Source organism: Panicum virgatum, chromosome 3N, assembly GCF_016808335.1.
Source record: "Panicum virgatum strain AP13 chromosome 3N, P.virgatum_v5, whole genome shotgun sequence".
In the NCBI taxonomy this organism is placed as follows: domain Eukaryota; kingdom Viridiplantae; phylum Streptophyta; class Magnoliopsida; order Poales; family Poaceae; genus Panicum; species Panicum virgatum.
In genome coordinates this window covers 734339-762302 of record NC_053147.1, presented here as the reverse complement: position 1 = coordinate 762302, position 27964 = coordinate 734339, and the positions used below count along the sequence as shown (strand labels likewise).

At 43.9% G+C, this 27964-nt stretch overlaps 5 protein-coding genes across 11 annotated transcripts; 3 read left to right on the top strand and 2 right to left on the bottom strand.

Moving 5' to 3' along the window:
- Positions 1-179: 179 nt before the first annotated feature.
- Positions 180-16901, top strand: LOC120663458 (homoserine dehydrogenase-like). 4 transcript variants are annotated; one of them, XM_039942276.1, is made up of 12 exons: positions 195-482; positions 587-737; positions 949-1026; positions 1225-1340; positions 1465-1518; positions 1913-2000; positions 2084-2176; positions 2625-2665; positions 3099-3152; positions 3834-3997; positions 4175-4244; positions 4510-4956. In XM_039942276.1, the coding sequence occupies exons 1-12, from the start codon at positions 372-374 to the stop codon at positions 4642-4644; spliced, it is 1155 nt and encodes a 384-aa protein (XP_039798210.1). In that variant the 5' UTR covers positions 195-371; the 3' UTR covers positions 4645-4956. The 4 variants fall into 4 exon arrangements, with proteins under 4 accessions (XP_039798213.1, XP_039798211.1, XP_039798212.1 ...); XM_039942277.1 differs by lacking the exon at positions 3099-3152 and having other exon boundaries at positions 191-482; XM_039942278.1 differs by lacking the exon at positions 2084-2176 and having other exon boundaries at positions 192-482.
- LOC120663460 (triphosphate tunnel metalloenzyme 3-like) lies at positions 7935-9009 on the top strand. Its single transcript, XM_039942280.1, has one exon. The coding sequence runs from the start codon at positions 8287-8289 to the stop codon at positions 8914-8916; it is 630 nt and encodes a 209-aa protein (XP_039798214.1). The 5' UTR covers positions 7935-8286; the 3' UTR covers positions 8917-9009.
- Positions 10161-14121, top strand: LOC120663456 (probable inactive serine/threonine-protein kinase bub1). Of its 3 annotated transcripts, none has more exons than XR_005670510.1 (7): positions 10161-10295; positions 10397-10541; positions 10716-10873; positions 11292-11376; positions 11469-11559; positions 11801-13264; positions 13799-14121. XR_005670510.1 is itself a non-coding variant. In XM_039942273.1 (6 exons), the coding sequence occupies exons 1-6, from the start codon at positions 10195-10197 to the stop codon at positions 13096-13098; spliced, it is 1878 nt and encodes a 625-aa protein (XP_039798207.1). In that variant the 5' UTR covers positions 10161-10194; the 3' UTR covers positions 13099-14121. The 3 variants fall into 3 exon arrangements, 1 of the variants encoding a protein (XP_039798207.1); XR_005670511.1 differs by having other exon boundaries at positions 13794-14121; XM_039942273.1 differs by having other exon boundaries at positions 11801-14121.
- Positions 14276-15070, bottom strand: LOC120663461. The gene has a single exon (XM_039942281.1). The coding sequence runs from the start codon at positions 14946-14948 to the stop codon at positions 14499-14501; it is 450 nt and encodes a 149-aa protein (XP_039798215.1). The 5' UTR covers positions 14949-15070; the 3' UTR covers positions 14276-14498.
- Positions 16902-16981: 80 nt separating the features above from the next.
- Positions 16982-22979, bottom strand: LOC120663457 (type I inositol polyphosphate 5-phosphatase 10-like). 2 transcript variants are annotated; one of them, XM_039942274.1, is made up of 11 exons: positions 22445-22979; positions 20612-20727; positions 20438-20519; positions 20116-20196; positions 19890-19962; positions 19631-19735; positions 18503-19145; positions 18212-18405; positions 18020-18128; positions 17790-17935; positions 16982-17666 (listed from the first exon to the last, which is right to left on the bottom strand). In XM_039942274.1, the coding sequence occupies exons 2-11, from the start codon at positions 20681-20683 to the stop codon at positions 17468-17470; spliced, it is 1704 nt and encodes a 567-aa protein (XP_039798208.1). In that variant the 5' UTR covers positions 20684-20727; positions 22445-22979; the 3' UTR covers positions 16982-17467. The 2 variants fall into 2 exon arrangements, with proteins under 2 accessions (XP_039798208.1, XP_039798209.1); XM_039942275.1 differs by lacking the exon at positions 22445-22979 and adding an exon at positions 21234-21547.
- Between the last annotated feature and the right edge of the window lie 4985 nt (positions 22980-27964).

Below are 27964 nucleotides of genomic sequence, written 5' to 3'. Positions count from 1 at the left end.
GTAATTATTTTTGTGATTAGTCTATGTTTAGTACTTCAAATGTAGAACGATGTCTTTTCAAAAACTTTACGGAGCGCAACTAAACACGGCCTCGGTCTCTGAAACTGACACCAGGGCCCCACAGTTCTAGTGGTGGATGAATCAGCAGGGCCCACACCTTGGGCCCACACGCCAGAGAGACGAGCTCCGTCTGTGCGAGTACACCACGCGAGCACAACACCCCCTCTTCCTCTCTCCGTCGCGTCACAGGCGACGGCGGCGGCGACGAAGGATTCCCGGCGGCTCTTGGTGGACTCGACGGCCGTTGGAGGTTTGCCGCCGGCGGGTTCAGCAGGACCTAGCTAGACTCTGCTTTCCTCCCAGTTGGGGAAATGCCGACGGCGGTGAAGTCGGTGCTGCCCGTGGTGCTCCTCGGCTGCGGCGGCGTCGGCCGCTACCTCCTCCGCCACATCGTGTCCTGCCGTCCCCTCCACGCCAACCAAGTATCGCTCTTCTTCTCCCCCTGCCCACTTGTTTGTCCGATCGTTTCGGCGATCACTGATTGGCTGACGGTTTCTGTTGTTTAACTACCTGCTACCGCCGGCAGGGCGTCGCCATCCGGGTGGTGGGCGTCGCCGATAGCTCTTCCCTGCTCGTCGCCGACGACGTCAACTCAAGCGGCCTCGATGACGCGCTCCTCACCCACCTCTGCGCCGCCAAGTCTGCCGGCTCTCCCCTGTCCTCCCTGCTCGGCCAAGGTAGGCACCCTCCGTTTCGTTCCACCACCTGTTGTGGGATTTCAGCTGTAGTCGTTCTAGGGACTTCGGCAGTTCCTCTGCTGCTATCATATCTAATTACTGCCTGCGGTACATCTCTGTCGCTGCCTCGCGTCGTTGCGCCATGAATCAACATTTGCATCTGATAACCTGACATCAATAGATAGTTCAAGATCTGAATGTGCAATTTCAGGGAACTACCAGCTGTTCAGGAACCCTGAGGCTAGGAGCAAAGTCATTGACGCTGCTACCATGCTTGGAAGAACAACCGGTTCGTTATTCCGTGCTCTATTGCTCATACATCTTCCTCCTCCTCTAGTATATTTTTTCTTCCTGCTTTTAGTTTCCAGTGAGTATATAGCACCAAAAAGCTTACGTCTTTGATTTTTGTTTGTTTCTGATAGATTTGAATCATATTTCTGATTTTGAACCTACATTTCACATTTAATTGTCACACACCTGTTCGCAGGTCTTGTATTAGTTGATTGTTCAGCAACCTATGACACTGTTAATCTGATGAAGGATGCCGTGGGTCATGGATGCTGCATTGTATTGGCAAACAAGAAACCTCTTACTGGTGCTTATGTAATGCTATTCTACTTATTGTTTTCTGCTAATAGTCTTTCTTGATGATGAATGAATTCACACTATTTCCTGTAATTCAACAAAGAGCAGTTATCTGAATAACAAATGTGTTTGTTACCCACAGGAGGATTTTCAAAAGTTGGTCTCCAACTTCCGTCAGATAAGATTTGAATCTACTGTATGCTCTTGCTTGTATCAGTGGCTCCATTTTATTTTCTCTTTCCCATTTTTATGCCTTGACATACTACTGTTGTTTACATATGACCTGAGTTTTGCTGCAATGGGTATATATCAGAATCTTGCCTGTAATATATTGAATGTTGTGGTATTATTATCTAAGTTAACTTTATTGTTGCAATTTCATTATTTCAATCTTTACAGTGAATTAATTTGTATTTGACCGCTGTTTGAGTATTGTTTGCTTGAAATCAAAACTGCAGATATATTCATGATAATAGTCAGGGCATACATGTAACACAATTTTATTTCTATTTAGCATCTCTCTCTCCTTTTTGTGTTTTCACATTCACTAGGGATCCTTGGTGATTTATATCTGCAATTGTTACTTTCAGGTTGGAGCAGGTTTGCCCGTGATAGCTTCTGTAACCCGTATTGTTGCATCAGGAGATCCAATTTCTCGTATAGTTGGCAGTCTAAGTGGTATGCAGCTATTAGTCTATTATGCAAAAGGGCGAACTGTTTCTAAAAAAATAACACACGTTTTCCTTCATATGGGTTTGTAGGTACACTTGGTTATGTGATGAGTGAGCTAGAGGATGGAAAGAGATTTAGTGAAGTTGTAAAAACAGCCAAGTCTCTTGGCTTTACAGAACCAGGTCTTACAATAACTCATTAATTTTTTTCCTGTTAGCGTGATAGATTGGGCCGCCCTATTGGGCTGTGGGGCGCCGGCCCATTGGCCTGGCTGCCGTAGGGTTTTGTGATAGATTGATTCGTATTAGGCAAGGATCATGGTTGATTGGGTGTGTTCTATAAACCCTAACCCTAGACGATCATTGCCTATATATTGTACCCCGTACCCTCATTAATCAATCATCAAATTCCCGAGCCTTTCTCTGCTTTCATTTCCATTACAATTTTCCTATGTGTCAATTTGTAGTTAGCTCTTGTTTGTGAAGTGGTGCTCAAACAAAAAATATCTATTGTAATTTGTTTGTAACTAAGATAAACTAATATAGATAATCTGAGCACAAGGAACACAACTTATGTATTTATTATTTACCAGCTTGACATGTGCATTTACTGATGTCTTTATTTTACCAGATCCACGAGATGATCTTGGTGGAATGGATGTGGCTAGAAAGGTCAGATACTTCTCAGTTTCCTATTCGATAAGTGTTCTTTTTGTCACCTTTTTCATTTCCTAAGCGAACTGTTATGTATTGCATTAACTACTGCTGTGTTGAGTTTATTTGTGTCCTACTAAATTTGATGTGGAAAATCTTATGAACATAACCATTATCAAACAATGCTCATCCTGTTCCAGTTGGCTGTGTTATTCACATGTCCATATTCTGTAAGCCTCACAGATAGCTCAGGAGCTCACGCACAGAGAACACACACAAGAACAGTAGTATTCACATATTCGACTTTAATACATTCACACTTCACAGCTTCAACTTCCAACATAAAAACTTGCATCTTTTGTGAAAGGGGTAGCTGAGGTTTGGTTCAAATATTTCAATTTATCTTTGCTAACAGGCAGTCAGGTCTAAGAACTTCATGTTTTGCATGCAGGCGTTGATCCTAGCTAGGCTTCTGGGGCAACAAATCAGCATGGACAATATCAATGTATGCCTATTTGTACTATTTCTGAAGATTCATATCTTCAACATTGATATCGGTTTTTACAAACATTGTGCTTTTGGACTCTGGGGGGGTATTCTCACTGTTATTGATTATGTTGAAACTTATATTGGTGTGACTGTTACTTTGGCTATTCACGTTGACAATAATCAAGTAGGTCTGGGCAAATTTAATTCCTATTCACATGCTGTACTTCTGGATAGTCTGCCTCCAATTCATTTGAATGGTTACATGGAGCCATCTTTTAGGCCTGGTACTGGTTTATGGTAGCGTAATATATACTTGTCTGAATTTGTTCCAGCAAACATAGTTAGATATGCTAAGTCTGAAACAGTATCCTAAACAGCCTCCAAATTTCTAAAGTTGTTTATATAGCTAATTGATTACGCCATTTGTTTCTGGTGGTGCATTTTTGTTCATTTATATAATTATATGGCATGAGAACTTTTCACTAGATTTTGTGCAGTTGATCGCTGTTAACTTGAATGTCTTTGCACCAAAAAAAAACAGTTGTTACTAACTTACTACAGATTCTTTTATTTATACTAAACTACTACATTAATATAATGCCCTACAGTTAACTGAACCACTGAGATGTAATCAATCAGGCACTGTATTTTTTATAATGTCTAATTGAGCTATTTTTGTGTTTTTCTTCACTCCCAGGTTGAGAGTTTATATCCTAGCGAATTAGGACCTGATGCAGTATCCACAGAGGACTTCCTTGAAAGTGGTTTAGAACAACTTGACAGGAGCATGGAAGAAAGAGTCAAAGCAGCATCTTCTAGAGGAAATGTTCTCCGCTATGTCTGTGAGATTGGAAGCAAAAGGTATGCACCAAGCCAAGCCTAGTGTTATAGTACCATGCAATGTCCACTGGCATCATAAATCAGGGTCCAATCTCGTTACCTATCACTTCTTTGCTTATTTGGAGCTTCCTAGCAAGCTTGTTTCTTGCTAGCTGGTTTTGAACCTTTCTGTGGTATATCTAACGCCCCAGTTTGCAGGTGCCAGGTAGGCCTTAAAGAGCTCCCGAAAGATTCCGTGCTCGGCAGATTGAGGGGAAGTGACAATGTGGTATGCTACCCTTCTTTCTCTTACTGTCTATTTTTATACAGAGCATCTGTCACCATTGTCTGTCAATTCCTACATGTAGCGAGAGAAATCATTCTATGCCATGGTATTATATGGGGCACTGTTGTATTTGTTTCACTTTTTCCAGAGGAATATGTTTTATTTTAGCATCATAAAAGAAGTTTTGTCTCTACAAGAGGGCAATCTCACTCTTATCTGTCCCTGGTCTTATAATTCACAAGAATATTTCTGTGTGGTGATCAATCAGGTGGAGATATACAGCCGATGCTACAAGAGCTCACCTCTGGTGATCCAGGGCGCAGGAGCTGGCAACGACACCACTGCTGCAGGCGTTCTTGCTGATATAATGGACCTCCAGGACCTGTTCCAGAAGCCGGCATGATTGGTGTCCACGGCATCTTGTTAGCACCGGAGTATTCAGTTGTTGTGCATAGTAGCATCCTTGAGTGCTGCTGATCTCTCTCTCTCTCCTACGGGGAGGGTTGGTTGGTTGAGGATGGAGTTGGGGTCGTCGTCGCACGGACATTTTTGTTCATTCAGCGGCATTGGAACAGCATGGCGAATTTTCTTATAGAAAGAAATCTTTTGTTCCATAGAAATATTAAGGTCCCGTTCTGTACAACCAAGCAGACATGGTGACGCTGATGATATACTGATATGTGATGTGATGGGAACTTTTTCTTTACTTGCCATAGAGATCTGGTACTCGGGTTTATGTACGTATGAATGTTCATAGGAGCTGTGTAATCTAAAAAGAAAAAAAATTCCACGAACACTTTGCAGCGGCCCACTAACGAACGAACGGGAGCCCAGTAGGCCACTCTACCCAGCCCATCCAAATCCAATGCTAGTAGGACTAGGAGGCAGACCTGGAGTCTCGAATCCGTCTCCCCTGCTTGGTGTTGGCGCCATAAACATCCTCCACAGAGGGGAAGATCAATCAATCGCTCTTGGCTTTTCAGGTAGGGGAAATCGCCGGGAAGGGAGATTCAATTCGCGGTGGGCATGGCCGCGGCATCAGGGACAGCAGCGCTCCTTCGATCTCTCGCGACCAAGATGGCACGCGTCGTCGATGCGAGCATTCGTGACGGCTGTGTAGGTGCCACCATCGGTCGAGGTACCGATTGTGGAGGTGCCACCATCGGCCGAGAATGCGGTGCCGGCTTCTGAGGAGGCAATCGAAACGGTCAGGACGGCAATTTCGCGGTTTTGGAGGACTTCATCAGCAAAATTACAAAGAATATTCCGCCGCCTCTTGTCGACAAGCCGCCTCGTCGCCATCGAATTGACCCTGTCCTCGTCGACGCGCCTCCTCAGTTGTCTTCGTCTGAGGCATCTGGTCTCAGGCGAAGCCATCGCCAAGCCTTGGACCCTCTCTCGGCCGTCAAGCCGGCAAAGCGAGGGGCTGTGCTCCTGATGCGCCGACTTGGTGAGATTGGCGCGCCTCTGCCCTTAGCGGCTTCGGCAGAGCAAGCGGTGGAGAAATTTTTTCGCGAACCTCTGCCGCACCACGTGGACGCATTGCGGGACATATTTCAGATGTTGAAGAACAAGAGCACAAGTTCTCCTTCCATGGGATGGAGCGTTGACTGAGAGCTACGCTTAGAGCCAGTCATTTAGGTTGTGCGGGATGTGAGTAGTTCACGTTGGAGTTTATCTTTTGGGTTGTGTTCAGCTGGCTTGCCGGCTTGTGTCCATCTGGAGTCCGTTCCATTTGGGTTGTAACCGAACACTGTACCAATTTTTTCTTCATCTTAATACAATGATACGATGCCCGCGTATTCGAGAAAAAAAAACCAAGATGGCACGTGGACTCCACTCAGGGCCTAGCCGTTCCGCCCCTAACCCTAACAGTGGTTCCTCGCCGCTGCCATCCAGCCACGAGGTATTAATCTACCTCGTGCTCTGCAATGGATGAAAGAGAATATTCATCATCCCGGCTAGATCTACCCATAATTCTTTGCTCTGCAATGATTTTATAATTTGTTGGATTCAATAAATATAATTCTAATAGAGAATAATAATCAGTCGCATTAGAGATCATGTCATTGTACAAAACGTCAAGTATTTCTAGTTGCAATTCTTATATTCACTTTCTTTTGTTATATCGATTGATATATGTTCTTTTCCTTTCTTCAGGAGCGAACAAGGGAAATTCTCGCTGAAGGGGACCGGTTCGACCTCTTATTGCACTTTCCTTTTTTTATTCATTCGCTCACTAACATGTGTCCCATCATCCTACATGTTGTTTAGAAGTCACAAACTGTCACTTCCCACTATTGAGGAATATCTGCATTATTCCAATTTTGGGAAGTTTTAAGGTTTATATGATGACTAATAAAGATATTGTCACTTGGATTTGTGATTTTCAGCACCAAGGTTGAATTCAAACAAACTGCAACGGTGGAATTAATAAGAACGACATGCTGGCCCGTTCGGCTGGCTGGTGGCGGATGGCTGGGCTGATTTGGTGTGAGAGGAAAATACTGCTGGATGGCTGGCTGGCTGGTGCCTGGGCTGATTTAGCGTGAGAGAAAAACACTGTTCTGGCTGGCTGAACCAGCCAGCCGAACAAGCCGGCTATCTTGCTTCCTATGCCGTGTTCAGTGGCACGCTTTTTTATTGTTGGTTTATGCCGAAAATGAATGAATCTCTTGCTAGAGAAAGGTCGAAGATGAAAGATGACATAATTTAAGTCATAAAGGCAAGAGTTCAAAAACACGAGGATACAAAATTGAAGGTGAAAATTGCAAAGCCAAAAATTGTCAAGGCCAAACCATGCAAACTTGAGGTACTATTTTATATGCCATTTCTTTTTTCTTAAGCTCTGCATGCGTTAAGATTCAAACTTTGTGATCTTTGATGAATTATTAGCCTCGCTATGTATTTTTTATATATAATAAAATGGTACTGTTTCATCATAGTTTTGTTGATTTGGGTGGGGGATTGAGAGAAGTCCAATGAACAGAACACATGCAAAATATCGTACTATAAATCTTTTCATTTTGGAAGGCATATGGGGACTGCATCTGTTTAGTTTGGTTAGAAACACATACTAGTTTCCTTTCAGCTATTGTGCATTATTAATAACATATATGTCGTGTTGTATTCCTTTCAAGTATGTCGTATTGCATTTTAACAGTGCAATTGCTAATTTGTATTGTATTGGTACGTGCAACAGGAAATCGTGGTAGGTGGGCACCAAGCTTCGGATGATTTGGACGAGGCCTAGAGTAATTACTAAGCCCGCAAACCAAACAAAGTAGTATTGAGCTGAGAGTCTTCAGTTGGTTTTTGGTGTAGGATATTGTAATAAGTAGTTTTATGATAGCTGATACAATGATCTGAGTTGAAGGTTGCGGAGCATTGTTAATTTTTGCGTCTTGTTACCTGTCCCCTGGAGCTTCAGTTGGTTCTCGGTCTAGTTGTTAGCTATCTTTGTGGCGTGAACACTGGCAATTTTTGTAGTTAATGATGATTGCAGTTTCTTTGGACGAACTTGTGTTCAGTCTTTTTACAAATGGTTGAATTATTGCTGCATTCTTCCTAAGATGTAAGCTGTAACTCCATTTATAACATATATATGTTGTATCGAATCCTTGGTTTTTCCTGAGCGATTTTGCACGTTGGATGCTGATGTGGATGTCCGACCAAGGCGCAGAGGTAGCTGCGACTGCGAGGCTTGCGTCTTCCCCTGCACTCCCATCTCCAAGCATCCCAATCCCCAATCCCAATCGGCGGCCAATCCAATGCTGCGTCGCAACCCCACCCGCATCGACCTCCGCTCCTCCGACCGCGACGAGCTCGAGGACCACCTCCGCGCCGCCGCTGCCGTCACCCCACCACCCGCCACCCCCTCCGGCTACACCACGCCGCCCCCGCACACCACCTCCTCGTCCAACCCCCTCCTCCACCTACTCCACCCGCCGCCCGGCGCCGCGCCTTCCAAGGCCCAGCGCATCGGCCTCTCCACCACCACGGCCCCCTCCAACCCACCCAGGCCCTCCTAGGCAGCTCCATCCCCATGGAGGTCGAGATCAAGCTCCGCCTCCCCGACGCCGCCGCCCACCGCCGCCTCTCCTCCTTCCTCGCGCCCCGCCTCCGCCGCACCCACGCCCAGCGCAACCTCTTCTTCGACGCCGCCGCGCGGACCCTCGCCGCGGCCACCGCCGCGCTCCGCGTGCGCCTCTACGGCCCCGACGACCGCGCGCCCCTCCGCGCGGTGCTCGCGCTCAAGCGCCGCCCGCGCATCGACGCCGGCGTCAGCCGCGTCGAGGAGCTCGAGGACCCGCTCGACCCCGCCCTCGCGCTCGCCTGCGCCGACGACCCCGCGCGCCTCGGCGGGGTCGACTCCCCGATCCTCCGCCTCGTCGCCGCCGAGTACGGCGTCGGAGGGGGCGCCGCGCCCTTCGTCTGCCTGGGCGGGTTCCGGAACACGCGCGCCGTCTACGAGCTCGAGGACGACGGCCTCGTGCTGGAGCTGGATGAGACGCGGTTCGACTTCGGGACCAGCTACGAGCTCGAGTGCGAGACGGCCGAGCCTGACCGGGCCAAGGAGGTGCTGGAGCGCCTGCTCACGGTGGCCGGCGTGCCGTACGAGTACTCCCGGAGCAATAAGTTCGCCTGCTTCATGGCAGGGAAGCTGCTTCCTTGACTAGGCAGGGAACAACTTCTCAATTTCTACCGAATTGATGTAAAATCCTTGAATTTAATAAAATGTTCAACGCAAGGAAAATAACTTTACCAATTGCTGCTGCCTTGATGTGATGGTCATCTGCATGTTTCCTGGCTTATAGATTCGTAGATGTTGTTGTGTTGCTTGTATTTGATGCCAGGCCTGCAGTTGCCTCTTGGTACTGCTCCTTTTGCATTAGATCAAATCTTGAGAGCGATGACTGTCTTTGTTTCTTCTTCCCTTTGGCTTCTTCTATGCAAAATACTTCCTCCTCAAAAAAAAAGGGCTTTGATGAGAATGCCTGCTGGTTATGAGCTGACGACTTGGATGATAATGCCCGCTGGTTAACAAGTATACATATACATATGTGTGTCAATTCGTGGGCAATTTTATTGAGCACATTCAGTTCAGAATCCGTTGTTTTTCATGTGACAGCTAGGACCTTTGAGATCGGGAGTTTGATTGCTTGCCGTTTAACTGAATGTGCAATGTTTAACGGCAATGGAGCCTATCAGTTTTTTTTCTTATTCCTTCTTGTGAATTACTACAATTATAGCGTGCATCCACTGGTTGTTGAAGTGTTGGCCTGGCCACCCCTGCCTGTTGATTCCTACTCGTAGAGAGATAAATTAATTATGTCTGAATTTTGTTTGTTTCACTCTTTTTCCAGTGTATAAGGTTTTACTTTAGCACCATATAAAAAAAGTATGGTCCCTTTAGGACAATCCCTGCCTGGAGAATACGTTTCTCTTTCCAGGCAGCCATCAATGTTCCAGCTATCATTTGGTTTAACAAGAACATTTTGGGTGTGTTTAGTTGGTGAAAAAGTTTGGGTTTTGGTACTATAACATATTTTGTTGTTATTTAACAAATAATATTCAATTATGGACTAATTAGACTTAAAAGATTCAGCTCGTGCTAATCAGTTAAACTGTGTAATTAGTTATTTTTTAATTATATTTAATGCTCCATGCACAAATTCGAAAATTTGGTGTGACAGATACTGTGTAAAATTTTTTGGGAAGTAAACATGGCCTTTGTGTGGTGATCGGGTGGAGGTATACAGCCGATGCTATGCTATGAGAGCTGAGAGCCCCGTGGAGGTCTGGCAGGTGGGCCGGGCAGTAAAGGATGACAGACAGGTGGGCCCTAGCCTTCCCATGGCCGTTGCCCTTCAAAGGACGGGTGGGTGGGGAGATAAAATAAAATTCGAAATGCTCGTCTTGTCGGGCCGGCCGCCACTGAAATCCTCCACAAATGGCCGCCGCAGACGCAGAGCAGGAGAAGGAGCTCCTCTCGTCGGTGGTGGGTGACATCCGGAGCTTCTCCGGCTCCGACCCCCTGCGCCCATGGCTCCGGTACGCCGCCTCCCTTCCCACCCTTTTCTCCCACTCCCCCGCCCGCATCATTTCCTTTGTCGATCGATCGATTGATCCGCCGCCCGCCCCTTGTTCGCTAGGGGCATGCGGAAGATGGAGCGGGCGCTTCCGCCGGCGACGCTGCGGGAGAAGCTGCCCAGGTTCCTCCAGAAGTGCGCCCAGGAGTTCCAGGACGACGCACGCTACCGCGACGATCCCCGCTACCTCCGCGTCTGGATCCAGCTGGTCAGCCACCCTCCGACTCCGATTGCTGCAACCACCCGTCTCGGTCCTCTTCCTCTTCCCCTGCCACTGCCGACCTAATGCATCATAGTGGGGTTCTTGAGCAAGTGGCCCCCATCATAAACTGAGCTCCTTTTGACGAGACCTTTTGTCTTACTGGGTTTCTTCATTCTGTAGATGGACTACGTGGCGGATGCGAAGCCATTGCTCAAGAAGATGGAGAGGAATCGAATTGGCCTTAAGAGAGCTTCATTTTATATGGCTTATGCACTATATTATGAGAAGCACAAGAGGTTCAGCGATGCAGACAAGATGTACAATCTGGGGATCCAGAAGTAAGCAAGCTCTTACATCGTACGCTCATATTTCAGGCTTTTACCGATACAATCATCTGCTAATATAATTAGTATTATTATTGTGTGAGCTCAACTTACATTAGCTATGTCTGCTATATTGTGAGCTACAGAAAAAGCAGAATCTTTCCTGCACTTTCAGCATCTGGAACTATGCATATCTCAGGTTCAAATACTGCAAATTAGTTGTTTGTGGTAGTTAAAAAAGTTATTTTAGTATGTGCGTGTGGGGTAGGCTCATGTCCAACCCAAAACAGCTCCACTAAAACAGTATGCACAGTTATGCAACAATAAACAAATGAGACAATTAGTAGTTCCAAGTAAAACTTCATGTCAAAATAGATCTCAGTACACTGTTCGGTTCATAATAAAGCTGGTTACTTACTGAAATGTTTAATAGCCTGGCAGAGCCTATCAGTGAGTTGCACAAAGCACATGAACAGTTTATTCTTCGAATGGAATCATACAAGAGGAGGAAAGATAAAGTATGAATCTCATTTCATGTATTAATTCAGTTTAGACTATGACCAATGTTCAATTTGTTCACCTCTTTTTTTTTCCAATTTATGTGGTTTAGCTGCAGGAAAGAATACCTACAAAAGCTGATCCAAGTGCTAAAATGCCTGCGAAAGCTGGGCCTAGTGCTACATCTATGAACCAAGTTGAAGGTAGGTCTGTGAAAAAGGATGCGCAAATCAGTTGCTGGTGGAACCAGTGTTGCATTTGCCGCTTTTCTTTCTATTAAAAAGCTTATCGGTCATTCTTTCCCAAAATAAAAGAAACATACTTCTTGTAGATCCTTACCACGAACTTTCCTTTTCATAACATATTTTCTGATTTAACTGACATGCAAATATAATGGATGGTTTGTTCCAGTGTTATCTTGCTTATTTCTAGAATATCTTGCAGGTGAAAGCAGAAACAGTAAACAACTGAAATCCAATTCAACTCAGAAGTCAGGAAGCAGTTCTACTTCATTAGGCTGTTATCCTCCATTAGGGCCAGCTAAAGTTTGTATGCTATCCAGAGGCAACTCAGGAGCAAACAACAATTTGTCCCGTTGTAATAGCGATGATACTGTAGTTGTAAAGTTTGTAGGCTCTGCATTGGTTGGGAAGTCAGAAGCTGAAGATGCCTGCCATCATGGCCTAGTTGAACCAACTATAAACACTAAGGAGGCTATGGATGCCATCAATAGCATGTTTTTGGAGCCAGTTGAACCTGAGACGACGCTCAAGAGACGCTCAAAGCATGAAAAGACAAATTCTAATCAGCAAAAAAGTGCATTTGACATCTTTGTTGATGAAGATGAACCTAAATATAATGATCCAAAGATGGTCCACAGCAATAGCATGAAGCAAGAGCATCCAAAGTTTGGTCAGCAAACAAGAGGGTTTGAGATCTTTATTGATGAAGATAGTACAAATGGCAAAAACCAAAATACGGGGCAGAACAAGAACTCTAAGAAGGAAAACATGAAGTCAAATCAGGAAACAAGTGGGTTCGAAATCTTTGTTGATGAAAATGAGGCTAACTGCAATGTACAGAATGTCATGTGCCACAAGAATAATAGATGTCCTCCAAGACCATTGCATGATTCATCTAGACATAAAGGCCAAAATGACTTTCAGAAGCCATTTGTTGGAGGATTTGCAATATTGCCAGATGAAGAAGAAGAACAATGTGAGAAAAGTGATGATGATGTCAAGACAAACTCTAGAACTGTGCAGCCTACTCATGATAATAATAGTTTGCACTGTCGGGTTCAAGCTGACTCAGGAACACGATATCATGAACGTCCTCGCCCTGCAAGTTCTGGGCTTCAAGAGGACACAGTTATTCATAGGTTTGTTGGATCCACTATTGATGATGAGGCTAAGGTAGAAAATGCATGCCACCATGGATTAGTCGATCCAACTGTCAATCTAAAGGAGGCTATGGATGATATAAACAACATGTTTGGGAAACCACTAAACTTCCAGGGTGAGAGAACAAAGAGAAAAACCAACACACTGTCAGATAGAAAAGCAGCTCCAGTTTCAGGTTTCTCCATATTAGCTGATGATGACCCAAAAGAGAGCACCTGCAAAGCCAGTCAGAGCAATTCCTGCAAATTTGGGGATGAGAATGGTCTATTTGAGCTCACAATCACCACTCGTGATGTCATGGCGGAGATCAACGATATGTTTGGGATGCCACTAGACTAGACTTCTAAGATATTTGTTCAGAGTGAACTGAATAACTCAATTGAGAGTCAGACAATTGCCTTCGCCTTTTTGCTCTTCCCTTGAGAAATATGCAGTGTACTCGTGTATTGCTGATATGAACTATGAAGAGAGCTTGGAATCAATCACCTTATTTGGTACACATATGGTGAGCATTTTCTTGAACTATTGTCAAATGTTTGCAGTTCACGTTCATCACCCTGAAACAGTGTATCTAATTTTGTCAGTAATTTTGTAGCGTTAAATATGAATAGAGAGTTGCTACTTTGCTTTCTCTAGTTAAGTTTTCCAGTGACTCTGAAAATATTATTAGAGACTGCTCTTTGTTTTTCTTCATAATTTATTTGTCTTCTAACATGCCTTGAAGTTCTAAAAAGATGGAGGAAAAAGCTAGATACTAAGGTAAATTCCTCGCCAGTTTCGTTTCGTCAGGGAAAAATCGAAACACAAAGATAAGTTTTGCATGTCTGTGCTAGCAGTTAGTAACGTATATTGGAGTGTGAAGAATGGACATTTGTTTTACTGAACTTCACATGAATCTACTTGATGGCCCTGAGTTTTGCTCTGTTGCTTCTTACTTTATTGAAAAATGCTTCTCACTTTATCTCAAAGATCAGTGTTAACTTGGTTCTGGTTACTTCTGATGTTAAAGCTTACAAATGTATTGATTCTCCTAGTGCAGGTGAATATTACAGCAGATGTTAGGACCTATGTGATTCAGGGCGCGGAGAACTGGTGAAGATGCATTGCTTCTGCTGGAGTTGTCGCTGTCTCGCTGATATACTTTATCTTCTCGAGAGCAGGGCATAGATAGCATCCACATGTTGTAAGCATCAACAGAGAGATCCCTGTTGCACTGTCATATAATGCCGCTATAGTGACATCGCCACATTGGCTCGAGGCTCAATTTTTTCATGCTGAAAAAGCCGAGACTCGTGTATTTGTTGGAAATTGTAGCAGGCATGAGTACGCATGCTGCTCTGATCATCTGATGCTTATAAAAAACCCACTTTTTGATATCCAAGTCTTGTGGTTGCACATGTCTACCGTAAGAGTTAAGACCCACTAATGAACTCAGTCTGCATGTGGAGAAAGTGGTACTATTTTTTAGTGTTTCAAACATTCTAGCTTCTGGAAGTTGAAGCTGCGGTTCAAGCACTGGAAGAACAAATCTTGCACTCTTAGAGAGAGTCATGAGAGAAGAGCACTGCCATTGTTGATTCCGATAAGATTTAGCAGATACTAGTGCAGTGTATGTATGTATGTACAGTACAGGTTAAACAGGCAGCTGAATCGCGTCGACAACGACTGAAGACGACGGCCTAACTGAAAACTGAAACCTAGCTCAAGTCTGTATCAGCAGTAGCTGGTTAGATTTCAGTTCACGGGCGGCCGATGCTGAGCTGCGCGAGCCGCGCGGCGATGTCCCCTCCGCCGGGCGCCGGCGCGCCGTCCTCCCTCGCCACGCGGAGCCCCGCCAGGGTGTCCGCGATGCCGTCGACCGCCGGGCTCCTCACCACCGGGGCGATGGCGCCGCACACGGCCCCGCACGCGGCGTCGTCGAGGAAGCAGAGCGCAAACCCGTTCCCGGACTCGGGCTCCGCCCACGAGAGCGTCGCGCCGTCCAGCCTCTCGAAGGCGTCGCCGGGGAGGATCGGGTACACGAACACGATGCGCTGCGGCTGGCCGTCGGGGCCCGCGGCGTACAGGACCAGGGACTGTCCCTGCGGGCGGAGGAACGTCACGGCGGCGTAGGCGGCGCCGAGGTTGCACCATTGGCCGCCGCCGCCAGGGAGGTGGAGGAGCTGCACGGGGTAAGCGCCGCTCGCCATGGGATCCGACTCGATGGATCTGTTTGGCCAATAAAGGAAGGAAGGAAGGAGTTCACTGGAGCCAAGGATTAGGTAACCTGACGACTGGTGAGTCTGATCGCGCCCGTTGGTTTTTGGCCTTTTGTGATAACAAATTACCTCAATTTGAGTGTGAATTTGGAACAGATGATCAAATACTGCAACCAACAAATGCTACATGGCTACTTATTTGCAATTCCTGCCTATGGAGAATACTGATTAGGAGGACATAGACAATCAACAATGTGCTACTAGGGAAAGGCTTCTCGTGAAATTGGCACGCCAGTGCCTCAATCGTTTTGTCGGAGGAAAAGAAAAGAAAAGAAAAAATAGGGTAAAATGACATCTGAAAAGAACCTGATAGTGAGATTCTATCCTTCTCTTCTCTTTTGAAAAGAACCTGGCATTTTCTCAACTATTAGAGTGGTAACAACTAGTACCAACCAACACAAAGTTGGAATGAATTAGTCACTTCTATCAAATGATACTCAATCGAATAATTTTTTTTTCTTTAAGAAACAGAGCATCAACTACAGTTTGTTGGTCCAGGCAGAGTAATGTTTTAATGTAGACAATTCTATCATCCTATCCCCATGAAGATTGATCCAGAGGAACGGTCCAGAAAGCAAGGCACTTCAAATATTCTGGCCATCAAATGCCTCACTCATTCTGCATTACAGTGATAAGTATGAGATGAGCGTATGATGTTGCATTTTCCACATATGCTTCACTTAATCTGTAAACATTTCAAACTATGGATCTCCAAGTACATGAGTGGTGCAAAATTAAGAAATCTACTCTACCAAATGCTAACATGCTGTGCATTACTAACATGACTAATGTTACATCGGGTCAGTATCTCCAATCAACCTGTAGAAATGGTTGCCCACCTAACATGTCCTCTTTCCCTTAAAAAGGAAAAAAAAGGGCGCCTGCCAGACTCTTAAGGATCACTAGTTCTCTATGCAGAGACATATCTCTCTATCACCCATGTACGTAAAACAGTGACACAGGCAAACCTGACAGGACGGATCTATATAGTGAGAGAAGCACACAAACTAACAAATTGTCCGCAAAGTATTACTGTGTCATTCCATCAGAAAAACATCAAGCGCTCCCTCACAATGGCCACCACACCCTCAATATCTCAGTCTCAGAAGCTTGATCAGGTGGCAGAAACAGGAAATAGGGATGAACTACACGGCAGCCACACTGGGACTAGGATTTGTGTTCATTCACTGCCACCTGGAAACATGCAGATGCAGCCGCTCCATTTTCTGCAGTATTGTGGTTCATGCAACCGTGCACTGGGGCCGGAGGCAGATATCTACATTTACAAGTAGGTTTCTTGGCTTCGGCTTGGTAATTAGAGATTTGTTGAGTTATTTATATTCTGTTTCACATTCCTAAATCTTCTGTTTTAATCAAATTAACTTTTGTTCTGCACCTTGTTAGCTGTTGGTTCTTAAAATTTGCAATGTTTTATTCAGTAAGGTCGTAAGGAGGTCTAATTGAGTTAATTTTCATCAGAAACTTGTGTTCTTATATAGTAAGAAAGAGTTCTATTTGTTGTGTTCTTATATAGTAAGAAAGAGTTCTATTTGTTCTTCTTTCACAAATGCTTGAATTCTTGTACCATTCTTCATAAGATATAGCTATTGTACCGTGGATCTTTGCCTCACAAATTTTCCTCCCTTCTGTTGATGCTGCAGGGGAGAGAGTGCTTTCTGTAGTCCTGAATGCCGAGAAAAAGGAATGATGGTTGACCATGCTCAAAGGAACCCGTCTTAAAATTTCACATCCATATCTGGCAGCAATTAAACGATTTGAAATTGTGTTCAGAGAAAGTATAGCTCTCATGCTCTGTAATATAGTCGTTTATTTAACTATTTCTGGACTATGTCGATTTTATGAAATGAAACTGGCACTTTTGTGTTTGATGGGTTTCTTTAGCCAACGCCAACTTTGCAACATGAAGGATAAATCACGAGGCTTGTAGTGTTTGAGCATTACAGTAGCAGAAATTGAAACACTGAACACTTGAATTATCTGATAACAAATGAGCGCCTTTCATGCTCCTATGGATTCACATCTTGATTGACATGTACGGAACCAAGTACAGAGATGCATATGACTGACTAAACTGAAAGTTGTTGACACCATGATGTCCATGGATCTTCGCACAAATTAAAATCAAATTAATGTCCATGGATTGAAGGTTTTGTATCAGTTCTGGAGTCATGATCATGGGAGCCCTTGGCCTTGGGCTCCCAAACTGAAGCTGAGGGGAACAATTTTGATTCTTGAGTGCAGACTCAGTTCTATGAATTGTACTCATGACTTCATCAGAACTATGGTCAGCAATTGCCTCTCGTGAATATCTCCTAATATTAGTAGTGTACACAATGTTTCAAGTTAGTGCTCCAGATATTTGGAATGAGTATTACTGTGTGTTGTATATGATCTTGAGCACGATGCTGCATTCCATGTACTGCTATCTGCTACTTGGGGGCAAATAGGAGTTCTTCCACGCTAACTTTCATGTTGGGACCTGATGCAAACTTGATGAGTTTGTTGTCAGGAACTGCAACCTCGACAATGAACACACTACACACAGGACGATGGTCTGAAAACTTTGACTCCCCGCGAATGTAGGACAGCTGCACTATCCCTTCACCATACCAGAGAATCCGGTCACACCTACAAAATGTTTTTGGTTGATCCAGCAATGAATATTTTAGTGCACCCACAATGTTCAAAAACACTATGCTGAAACTGAAACAACTGCAGGCCTGTTCTGAAGTCACAAGATTATTGCCTTACCATGCTGGTGTTCTTCGCTTCTTCTTTGACGTGACGTCTTCACCAGCATAATTGTCGGAATTCCAAGAGTACTTGTACGTGGGAGCAAAGAAGATCTTGCCCTCGCTCCACCCTCTGAAAACTCCACTCTCTCTTTCAGTCTTGAGCTGGTCAGTTCAGAATACCCAATGACCACTTACTGATAGAGTATTTGCAGAATCCAGTACACTGCCATGAATTTGGTAGCTTACCTGATCCTTCTCGAAGAGTGTACCCCAGTCGCTGGCCTCGACGAGCTTCTTGGCCTCCGAGTAGCTCAGAGCGATCCGGTAATTCAGATCACCGAGCCAGATCACACGGCTGCAACCATTACCACTTGTCAGTTCTCATTTCTGAATTCTGGTATCAAGTGAATGCACAGTGAGTAGTGTATGAGTAATTACTCGTGATCGAGGATTCTCTCGGGAATCCTGCGGCCGGATCTCTTGCAGAGCCGTCGGAACTGCGTGTTCTTGAGGATCTCGACGACGTCGGAGTTCCTCCTGAGCTCGTCGCCTTCCTTCTCCCCGGACGCCAGGTGGCTGCACACAAAGCACAGGCTCGTCTGGTGCAGCGACATGCTCACAGAGATGCAACCCTGCAACCAAACACATGATAGCATTTGAATCTTTGAGCTTGACGGGGACGGACATGGCAATGGCGTTGGCGTGGCAGTTCAGAGTTCAGACAGTGACCTTGTTGCCGAGGTAGCCCATGATGCCGCGGCCGACGCAGGAGAACCGGACATGGCCGACGTGCGGCACCAGCCCTCGCCTCACCCACACCGTCGCGAACAGCCCCACCATCTGCTTGCAGGCAACCAGGCAGTACCTCTCGCGCCGGCTCGCCACCGCCGCCGCGGGGCTCTTCACGTCGGACACCGCGAAGCTGCTGGTTCTGACCTCGTCGTCCTCCTCGTCCGACGTCGTCGTGTCGCTCTCGACGGCGTCGGCCTTCTTGCCGCAACCCATCAGGCACGGCGCCCTGTAGGACCTCCGACTCCGAGGCCGCTCCGACGGGCAGGTGCATGTCTTTAGCCGGCGGCCGCGGGTGATGGCGGCGCGGCGGATCTCTCTGTTGGAGGATTTGTGGAACCGCGAGGGATCGAGAGGGCTGGAACTGGGCGTTTGGAGAGCGGAGGCCGGGGAGGCGGAGGCCGTCGTGTCTACGGATCGGCAGAACGAGAAGCTCGCTGCAGCTTCAGAAATGGCGTACGCGTCAGATGGTGGTGAAGGCCGGTTCAGCGCCTGGTTGATGAGGGCGAGCCATCTCGACGCCGGCTCGTTGTCCTCGATCACCAGGACGTTGCCGGCGTTGAGGGGGACGACTTCTTGGAATCTGCATTGCAATTGTGGCGGGAAAAATCCTATCAAGCTACTGTTTCGACTTCAAAGTAACTTAGGTAGATGCTGACATCTAGTCTTTGGATTAAAATTTCAGTTTTTCCTTGTTGAATTAGGATGTTGATCAAGTTACTACGGTAACTGATTTTCCAGGATGAAATTAGTAAAATGAGATGGTAGCTGACAAAGTCAGTTGCTAGGTAACTGTCGATTGGATAGATGTGCAGGACAACCACAAGAAAGGAAAGTTGTGATTGGTTTGCATGATAGGAAGCTCAAAAGCAGAACATTAAATGTGCTGAAATCTCTTGTGGTGCAGGTGATATGAAAATGACAACGATTTAAGCTCAAAAGAAAACGTGTAAGAGGCTGTGATGGTTTAAGATATGCATTGTGTAAAGACACTGAAAATATGAAATCTCAATCTGATAAGACAATAGCAATAATGCAATTCTTTGATGTTTATAATTTTGTGCATACCCTAACACATAGATGTCTGAGTAGTCATCAGAAGGCAGGAAATCATTCAGATTGAGACCCCTGTCCGGAGTCTTTCCAGCTACGTTCCATGTGGCTGCAAATACCCTATGAAAGTCAGAGCAAGAACAGAGTAAATATCTAAACTTGAGCCAATGAAAATATGCTATCTGTGACAGGTAATTAAATAAAGATTTGAACCTCATAAAAAAAGTGAGTATAGCTTAAAAAAATCAGGGACTTTACTGGCAATTATGCTCACCTGAAAGCTTCTGTGTGGTTACTGCTAATTGTTGCAGGAGAACCGAAGCTGCTGAATTTTAGACTTCTACTTTCTATTTTGGAAAGATGAAGTTAGAAAAGGGGAAGGAAAACCAGGCTTAGAATTCAAGGTCAAAGGAATTGATAATACATACAAAAAAATAAAGTAATTAATGACCTAGTGTAGAAGACTACAAGTACCGGAGCAAGATGAAATAGGTGCATACCTGAAAAACTTCTGAAGAAGGATGAGGATGATGCTGACGGGGAAGCCACTGATGACTTCTTTGGGGACTCTTTCAAATCAACTGAAAAAGCATAAATGATGTTTTGTTTTGAGTAAATTAAATACAGTAATCTCTAAAACAGGTGAGAACTAGTATGCTTCCACTTCGCCAACTTAAAGTTAGCAATCATGACCATACCTAGCTAATATGCATTAATCTTCGATTTTCCAAGGTTCACAAGGAAATGAATTCTCCTATGGTCATGTAGAAAGAAAATGGTTGCTTTGCCGTTAAAAGGGATGCTATGAACTTAAGAACCAACCTGTGGAGTTGATGGAGTACTCTGTACCATGCCTTGACAAGGCATTCCCATCCTTTGCTCCAAGAACTCTTATAGAAAGAAACTGAAAAGAGAGGGTAGATAAACTGACTTGTAATTTTTAATCTCAGATGATGAAACTTTCCTAAAAGGCTGAAAGAACAGAGAATATATTACCTCCTTCTTTCTGTTGTGTTTCTGATCCATTTCTGCAGAGTTTCTGCCCCCAGCATCAAATGAACAACTCATGAAACAAAGGAATCATTAAGCAATGAAGACAGGTAATAGAACGCCTGAAAGAAGGATTTTTTAGAGAAAGTTAGGTAGGTACAACAGTAGAAGTTTTCATTATGCACGAAACTATGTAGAAGAGTCTGGTGATCCAGAAAGCAAATCAAAGGTAGCCACAGGGTTTCAAGACTTATTTCTTTGGACAAAGACTGATGCCAAAAGAATTTCAAAGCTAGAACATGAAAGTGAAAAGGCACCAACAGCTCATTTAGAAACGTTACTTGAATAGTAGTATGAAGTTATAAACATAACTCTGTACTTGAATAATAGTATGAACATAACTTGACATAAAAATCTCATCACATCACCAAACAGAAAACAATTTATTTTCTGCAAGAGACCTCTCAAAATAGATGAACAAACTGGAAGGTCAAGTGTTCAACCGAGCAGACAACGAAAGATCTATAACAGAAAAACTTCTATACGAAAGGAAATATTTTGTCACAAAATACGGCATAAAAAAGTTTGAAAATTTATAGAGACCACAACCACAAAACAAGGCTTTCACCTGCTCATTTCAAGGATGAACAAATTACAATTTGTCACTAAGAATATGGTGTAGACGACAATGAAGCATGTATTCCGTCCTCAAAGGAAAAATCTACATGATGGACATTCATCCAGAGTTAGGGCGGTGAATCCGATCCTATGGAACAGTGGTAGTTGACCAAAACAGGTTTAAAAGAGATATGTGAAGTTCCAAATGGGGGACACAGCTGCTACTGCTGCCATGGACATGCTAATAAGATAATTAGAATTGAGAAACATTATTCAATGAGATGCTAAAGAAAACGAAACAAACCACAGGGAACCTAAAACAATGGACAAACAAGAGAATGTGGAGATCTTGCAAACCTTTGGGAAGCATGAAAAGTAATTCAACAGACAGTCGGAATTCAGAAAATGGGGAGTTTGACAAGCTGTCTTCCAGTAATGAAGGAAAAGTTGTCACGAACTGAATAAACCTACATATAAACCAAGGTTGCCAACTGCCAAGAACTGCATGTTGCTGAATTAAGAATTCAAAGGAAGCATCCAAATATGGATAGTGGTTGATCTAGGAATTACCGGAAGCTAGAAAATAGCTGAAAGTTTTAAAACATGATGTTGGAATAGTCAATAGTGTGAGCACTGGAAACCTCCAAAACCGTATCAGATACAGACAGCGCGAAAAAAACCAAAGCTGGCCAACATACTTTTGCTTCATAGTGAAGTACTAATGACCGATTGCACACGGAAACCAAGAAGGGGGAGGCCAAGACCGCATTATTGATTGAATAAGGTAGCCGTTTTGGCCTTGGAAGCATCCGAAACAGATGTTTAGGCTCCAAGGGAAAATGACAAAAACGAATGGTCCAAAATTCATTGGAAACTTCAGAGCATGGTAAGTTGGAAGCAGCAACAAACCTCAAAATATTGAGCAGTGAACAGCATGACAAACTAATTATGCGAAAGGTATACTATTGAGTAAAGTTTTTTTTTATATAAAAGAAGATTGCCATTGGTATCATCAACTGATGATGGTGTAAAAGGAAAACTCTGCTACTGCATTAGAAGCATCAGAACCGGGACAAATGTTAAGGGGGGGAGAAAGAAGCGAGCGCGAGTCCAGTGATGAATCGAACTCCAGCAGCAGATAATTACTAGAAACGAAAGGAAATCAAGACAAGGGAAAGGGGGGATCGAGGACGAAGAGAAGTTATCTGATGATATTCATACCGCAACCGCAACGAAGCAGCCGGTAGCTAGGTAGACCGCCCCTGTTGATTGGATTCAGTTTTGCTTTTGTGGATCTCCGGCAACTTTAATGGTGGCCTGGCGATGGACGGGGAGAGGCGTGCCTGCCAAATGGAGATTAGAGAGGAGAGGCGCCTCTCCTGAATGCAAACTGGAGAAGAAGGAAACGGTCGTTTGAAAAGGAAACAAGTGGTTTCATAAAAAGAGAGAGCGATTATTTTATTTTATTTTGTGATGGTGGTTTGGAAACCGCCGGGTTTGGGAAGCAAGAGGCGAGGGCGATGTCGATGTCGTCGTGGTTCGTGCCATTGCCTCCTCCTGCTGCTGCGGGGGTCGGACGGACAGGCCTGGGAGGTTGACGAGGAGCGAGGTTGGGGATGGAAGGACGACGTGGGGCGCGATGGTTGGTGCGGTTGGTGCCTCGGTCAAACCCAAACACAAACCCAATCGGGCCATGGTTTTTCTTGTCGCTGCTGCTGCTGAGTCCTGAGCTCCTGTCGTCTCCTTGTCTCCTGCGGCGTCTGCAAATAAAGGGCAGCTAGCTGCTTCTTCGCTTCGTGCATCGGATCCCTCCTGGATGCTTCATTCCAAAACAGATTGATGAGGAATTCATGAATCCTCAAGGAGCAAGGTGAAGGTGGTAGCTGCGTGTCTGCATGTTGGTCATGATCGATGGACCACTACTGCATGCCTCCTGACGGCCCGGGGCTACTACTTATAGTTTAATTGGCTTTCACTTCCTGCTTGTTGGTCTGGGATAACGAACTGCCTTGCTTGTACAACTGGGCGTTCCCGTAATTTGGGTAATAGAAAATTTGGCATCTCTAAAACTGCTACTCGAAATTGATCTGAAAAAAGGAATACTTCAATTAAAATTTCAGGAAATATTGGGTTTGGATTCAATTTTTCCGAAATACCCGATGAACTGCCAAATTTTTGTCTCTCCCATTATGCAACAAGTAAAAAGGGGAATCCAATACAAAAGTAAGATCAACATATCACTATTATTGCACAAATCAAACAAACAAGCAATCAACAAATAAATTTCTTATTGGGTTGTTGGGGTCAAGTAAGCGGGTTAGGCCATGATCTGTTGGGTTTTCAATAAAGTTCGGGTAATTCAGGTACCGGGAGTCAAAACCCGAATTATGCGAAATAAATTCAAGTTTCTTAACTTCCTACCCGAGATAGTGATCAGGTATATCAGATTTGGGTAATTCGGGATCGGGAAATTGTGCCTACCCCTACATGCATACATGCACTCCCGAATACAAAAAAAGAACTATAATTATTGCAAATTATACAAGAGTTAACTTAGGATGCACTACTGTTAGTTCAGGGCACTAACTGAATAATCATGGAGAAGAGAAATATGAGCAGTCACTAATGCTAAGGCTTACCTGGTCATCAAAATGAGAGGACGGAAACAATTACAAATTAGCAACCAAGAATAACCAATCAATTTTTTTCTTCTATCTCAAGCCGCAGCTTAAATGTACAGAGGTCCAGTGAGCCCATAGCTTGGTGTCTGGGTCACGTTGGGTACATTGACTGACCTCTTATTTGGGCCTCCTCTCAGCCTGGGCTTCTTTCCCGTTTTTCCGGGCCCCCTCCTGAGCCCATAGCAAGTACTCTCGATTTTATTTACATGGTTTAGTATTAAGTGGGACAGAGCACACGTATGTACTAATGTACGTACAAGATACACCCTGTGTATATCATCATGACGATTGATCGATCGATCGGAAGCTGAGATGTAGGCGCGATAAAAGTGCGGCATAAAATTAATTAATAAAGCATGCCAAGCTAGCAAAATACAGTAGAGTATATTAATGCATTTGTGAACTTTAGAGCATCTGCAACAGATTATTCATCTCTTTTTTTAATACAAAAAAAAATTAATGTTTTGATGATGGAGGTGTTTCAGCAAATTACCAATCCAATCCCGAGAAGCAAGTAGCAGCTAGGCAATGCAGAAGAAAGATGAAGCTGCCGTACGTGCTGGACCATATGGTTTTATTAATTTAGTAGAGAGACCGTACCTGTTGACGACCTGCAGCAGGGACCATCTTATATATCCATCTATCTCCAACGTCGTCGTCCTCCAGCAGGCAGGCAATCCATCCCCATTTCACCGGCGCTAACTCCGGAGGACTCTATGCATGCGTCGGTGACCGGCCGACCGCGTCCATCGATCAGGACTTCTTTCGCATTACGTACCTGCTACCTATATACAGGAGTAGTACATGCATGTGTCCCTACCAACTTCGTACTTTGACTCCTACTCATTGCCGTGTAAAGCATAAGCAAATTACAACAGAGTTATAGTAGCTTGATAATTGAAATTACGTACTCGTGAACAAAAATCTAGCCACAGCACACTTCTAAATTTAAATTAACATTCTCCGGAAAATATTGACTATCAAAGTTTAAACATACGTATTGATGGTATTGATTATATATTTTAAAAAATTGGGAGTTTTATAAGGAACAGTAACCCACTACCTCGGCAAAAGCTTCGATTTGGTTGGCAAACAGCTATTTGCTGAGTGTCATTTGTTGGGCACTCATCAAAAACAAAAGACACTCGCAAAATCTTTACCGTCTGTCAAAAAAACACTCTCAAATAATTTTTCATGAAAACAAGAAAAATGATTTTAAAAATAAAATTTTATTTTATTCCGAGAGGAGGACAACACTACCAAGCCACCCCTGCCTTCTCTACAAAGTCGCAAGTTGCGGCGTGAAACCACCTCTACCACCGCACCACACTGTCATTTGTGTTTATATTCCGTTTTGATTCCCCACATATTATACTAAGTCGAGTGTAATTTTCTTGTTTGAGGTCCTAAACAAATTCAAATTAAAACATTATCAACTACAAACTTTCATAACTTTTCGAGATCTACAACTTTCATTTTAATATTTTTTTCATCCGAGCTCATCGATAAGATAATTTACAAAATTTGAATTTCAAATTTGAGAAATTCAAATGTAGTTTTTGACGACAAGATAATTTCAAATCAAAATGTTGTCAACTACTAAGTTTCATAACTTTGAGATCTACAACTTTTATTTTGGCTTTTTCCTCATCCGAGGTACTTTAAAAAAATCAAATTTCAAATTTTTGCAAATTCAAAATTAGTTTTTGTTGATAAGATGATTTCAAATAAAAAATTATCAAATACAAAGTTTCATAACTTTTAAAAATCTATAACTTTTATTTCGATCATCTAATATAGTGGTAGCAACATTGTTCACAAATCTTATATTTCTCTCTTCTAGTTTTTTTTTTTGTGACTTCTTTCTTCTAGTTTTACGAAACTATATGAGTCATGTAAATTTTGTGAACAACGTTACTATCGTTTTGTTGAATGAAGATAGGACCAAAATAAAAGTTGTAGATCTTGAGAAGTTATACAACTTTGTAGTTGTTTTGGTTCGAATTTGAATTAATTTCTACTTCAAAATATGCTTTGAATTTATTATTTGTCGAGTGTTAAAATAGAACACTCGGCAAAGAGCTTCTTTATTGAGTGCAAAAGTAATACACTCGGCAAAGAGTTTCTTTGCCGAGTGTATTTGTTTGCCGAGTGTTTTTTTACTACACTTGGTAAATAAGCTTTTTGCGAAATGCCCAAGGCAAAACACTCGGCAAACAAAAATATACTCGCAAAAAAACTCAATTTCCGGTAATGATCCTGGTAGCTATAGATACCCATAGTAGAATTATATATTAATAGCCTCTTGCAAGAGGCTTAATGTTTTGCTGGCATGATCTAATTAAATGAAGAAATTCAACACAAGCGTGCACATAGTTTTGAAAAGCTGGGTCAAGTTGATGATATGGGTCGACGATACGGCACAGGATTAAATGGAGGGTATGAGACTCCTTTTCCTTCATTTAGTAGTTTGTTCCCCTTATAAGTAGTGGTCCTAATTATGAAGGAGCACTATGTGACGTCCTAATTATGATCGAGCGGTGTGCACATGAAAAACATTTCCTCGATCATGTGTAAGTGCAGAGCCTCGGTAGTACCTGAGGTTTTGGATTCGACTTTCCTTGATAGCGAATATTCTGGGATTTAACGACATTGTGTATTCAGTGGTAGGCGACATTCCCGTCGACAGCGAGGCGTCTGTGTGACTTCGTCTATCTCGAAGATTTACCGGTGTTTGCGTACATGTGTTCATAGGGGTGTGTATGCTTATAGGAGTAGTGTATGTGTACATACTTCCTCCGTAAAGGTATTAGAAGTCGTTTAGGACAGAATTTAGCATACCAAGGAGTGATTAATTAGGGTAATGTTTCCATGTTTGTCCATAATAAATACGGTAGCGGGTGCATTGTAAACAACAGCGCCGACTTGGCCCATTGGCTAGCGCAGCATGTCCCTAGGCGCTGGAAGCTTGGAGGTCGCCGGTTCAATTCCTGCGCAATTATGCAGGGCAATTCCGTCCAAAACACTATTGTTCTGATAGGACGACTTCCTTTGCGCTGTAGTCGTTGGAGGCCAGAATGACTTCTAATACCATTACGGAGGGAGTATGTTTATAGGAGTGTGAGTATATGTGCGTTATGAATGACTGAGTTGTATTGTATAATCTTAAAAAAAATAGGGGACCGTGCCACACATGAGGGTTGCTAACGCTTAGTAAGCAGGCACGAGGGATTATAAATGGGACAAAAGCGACGGCCGCCGAGTTGGAAGGTGTGGTAGCAGTGACGACGTGGAACCCCAAACTCCCACAACCTAGCTAGCACAAGGAGATCAAAGCTACTGCAGCCTGCAGGGTCGTACACACACCAGGGCAGGGGCAGGGGCAGGGCATGGCTACTGTAATCTGTTCTGGATACTATTGGATCCACAGGCTAGAGCTACGTGCCTTGATGCTTCACATGTACTACTACTTATTTGTGGCTGTGGATGCAAAGTGTAGCAACAGGAGGCCATACTACTACTTATTTGTTGTTTTTGGAGACGTGTTGTGTGGCTTGTGTCGATGTTCGACCAGCCTGCGTTGTTTAAGAGGAGTTGTGTTCGGCACGTGTTGGTGTCCAAATCCAACCCGCTGACATTGTTGTCGTGTATTCTTTTTTTCCTGATTATGACCTCTTAGAGCTATATTTTTTTATATTTTTCTACTATATCAATAGAAACGCCGTCATCGAATGTTGTTAGTTCAAAAAGAAAAAAAAACTGACGCGTTTCCGAGCTAGCAGCAATAATATATCCAACTAACAGCGACGATCGAACCTGCAGCGTGCAAACTCATCAAGAGTGACGACTGACGAGACCGACCCGCACATTTCATGCCAATGCATTGTACTGCAAGTTGTCGCGTTATGAGGGTGGACCTGCTAACTGCATCTCTTGATAAATGTCATGAGCTTAATTGAGATATAGATATATGTAGACTGATTAACCAAAATCACAGAAACAAAAAAACTAGTCCTACTACTGATGCTGTATCTGTGCTAGTAAGTTGTTAATTCCTAAA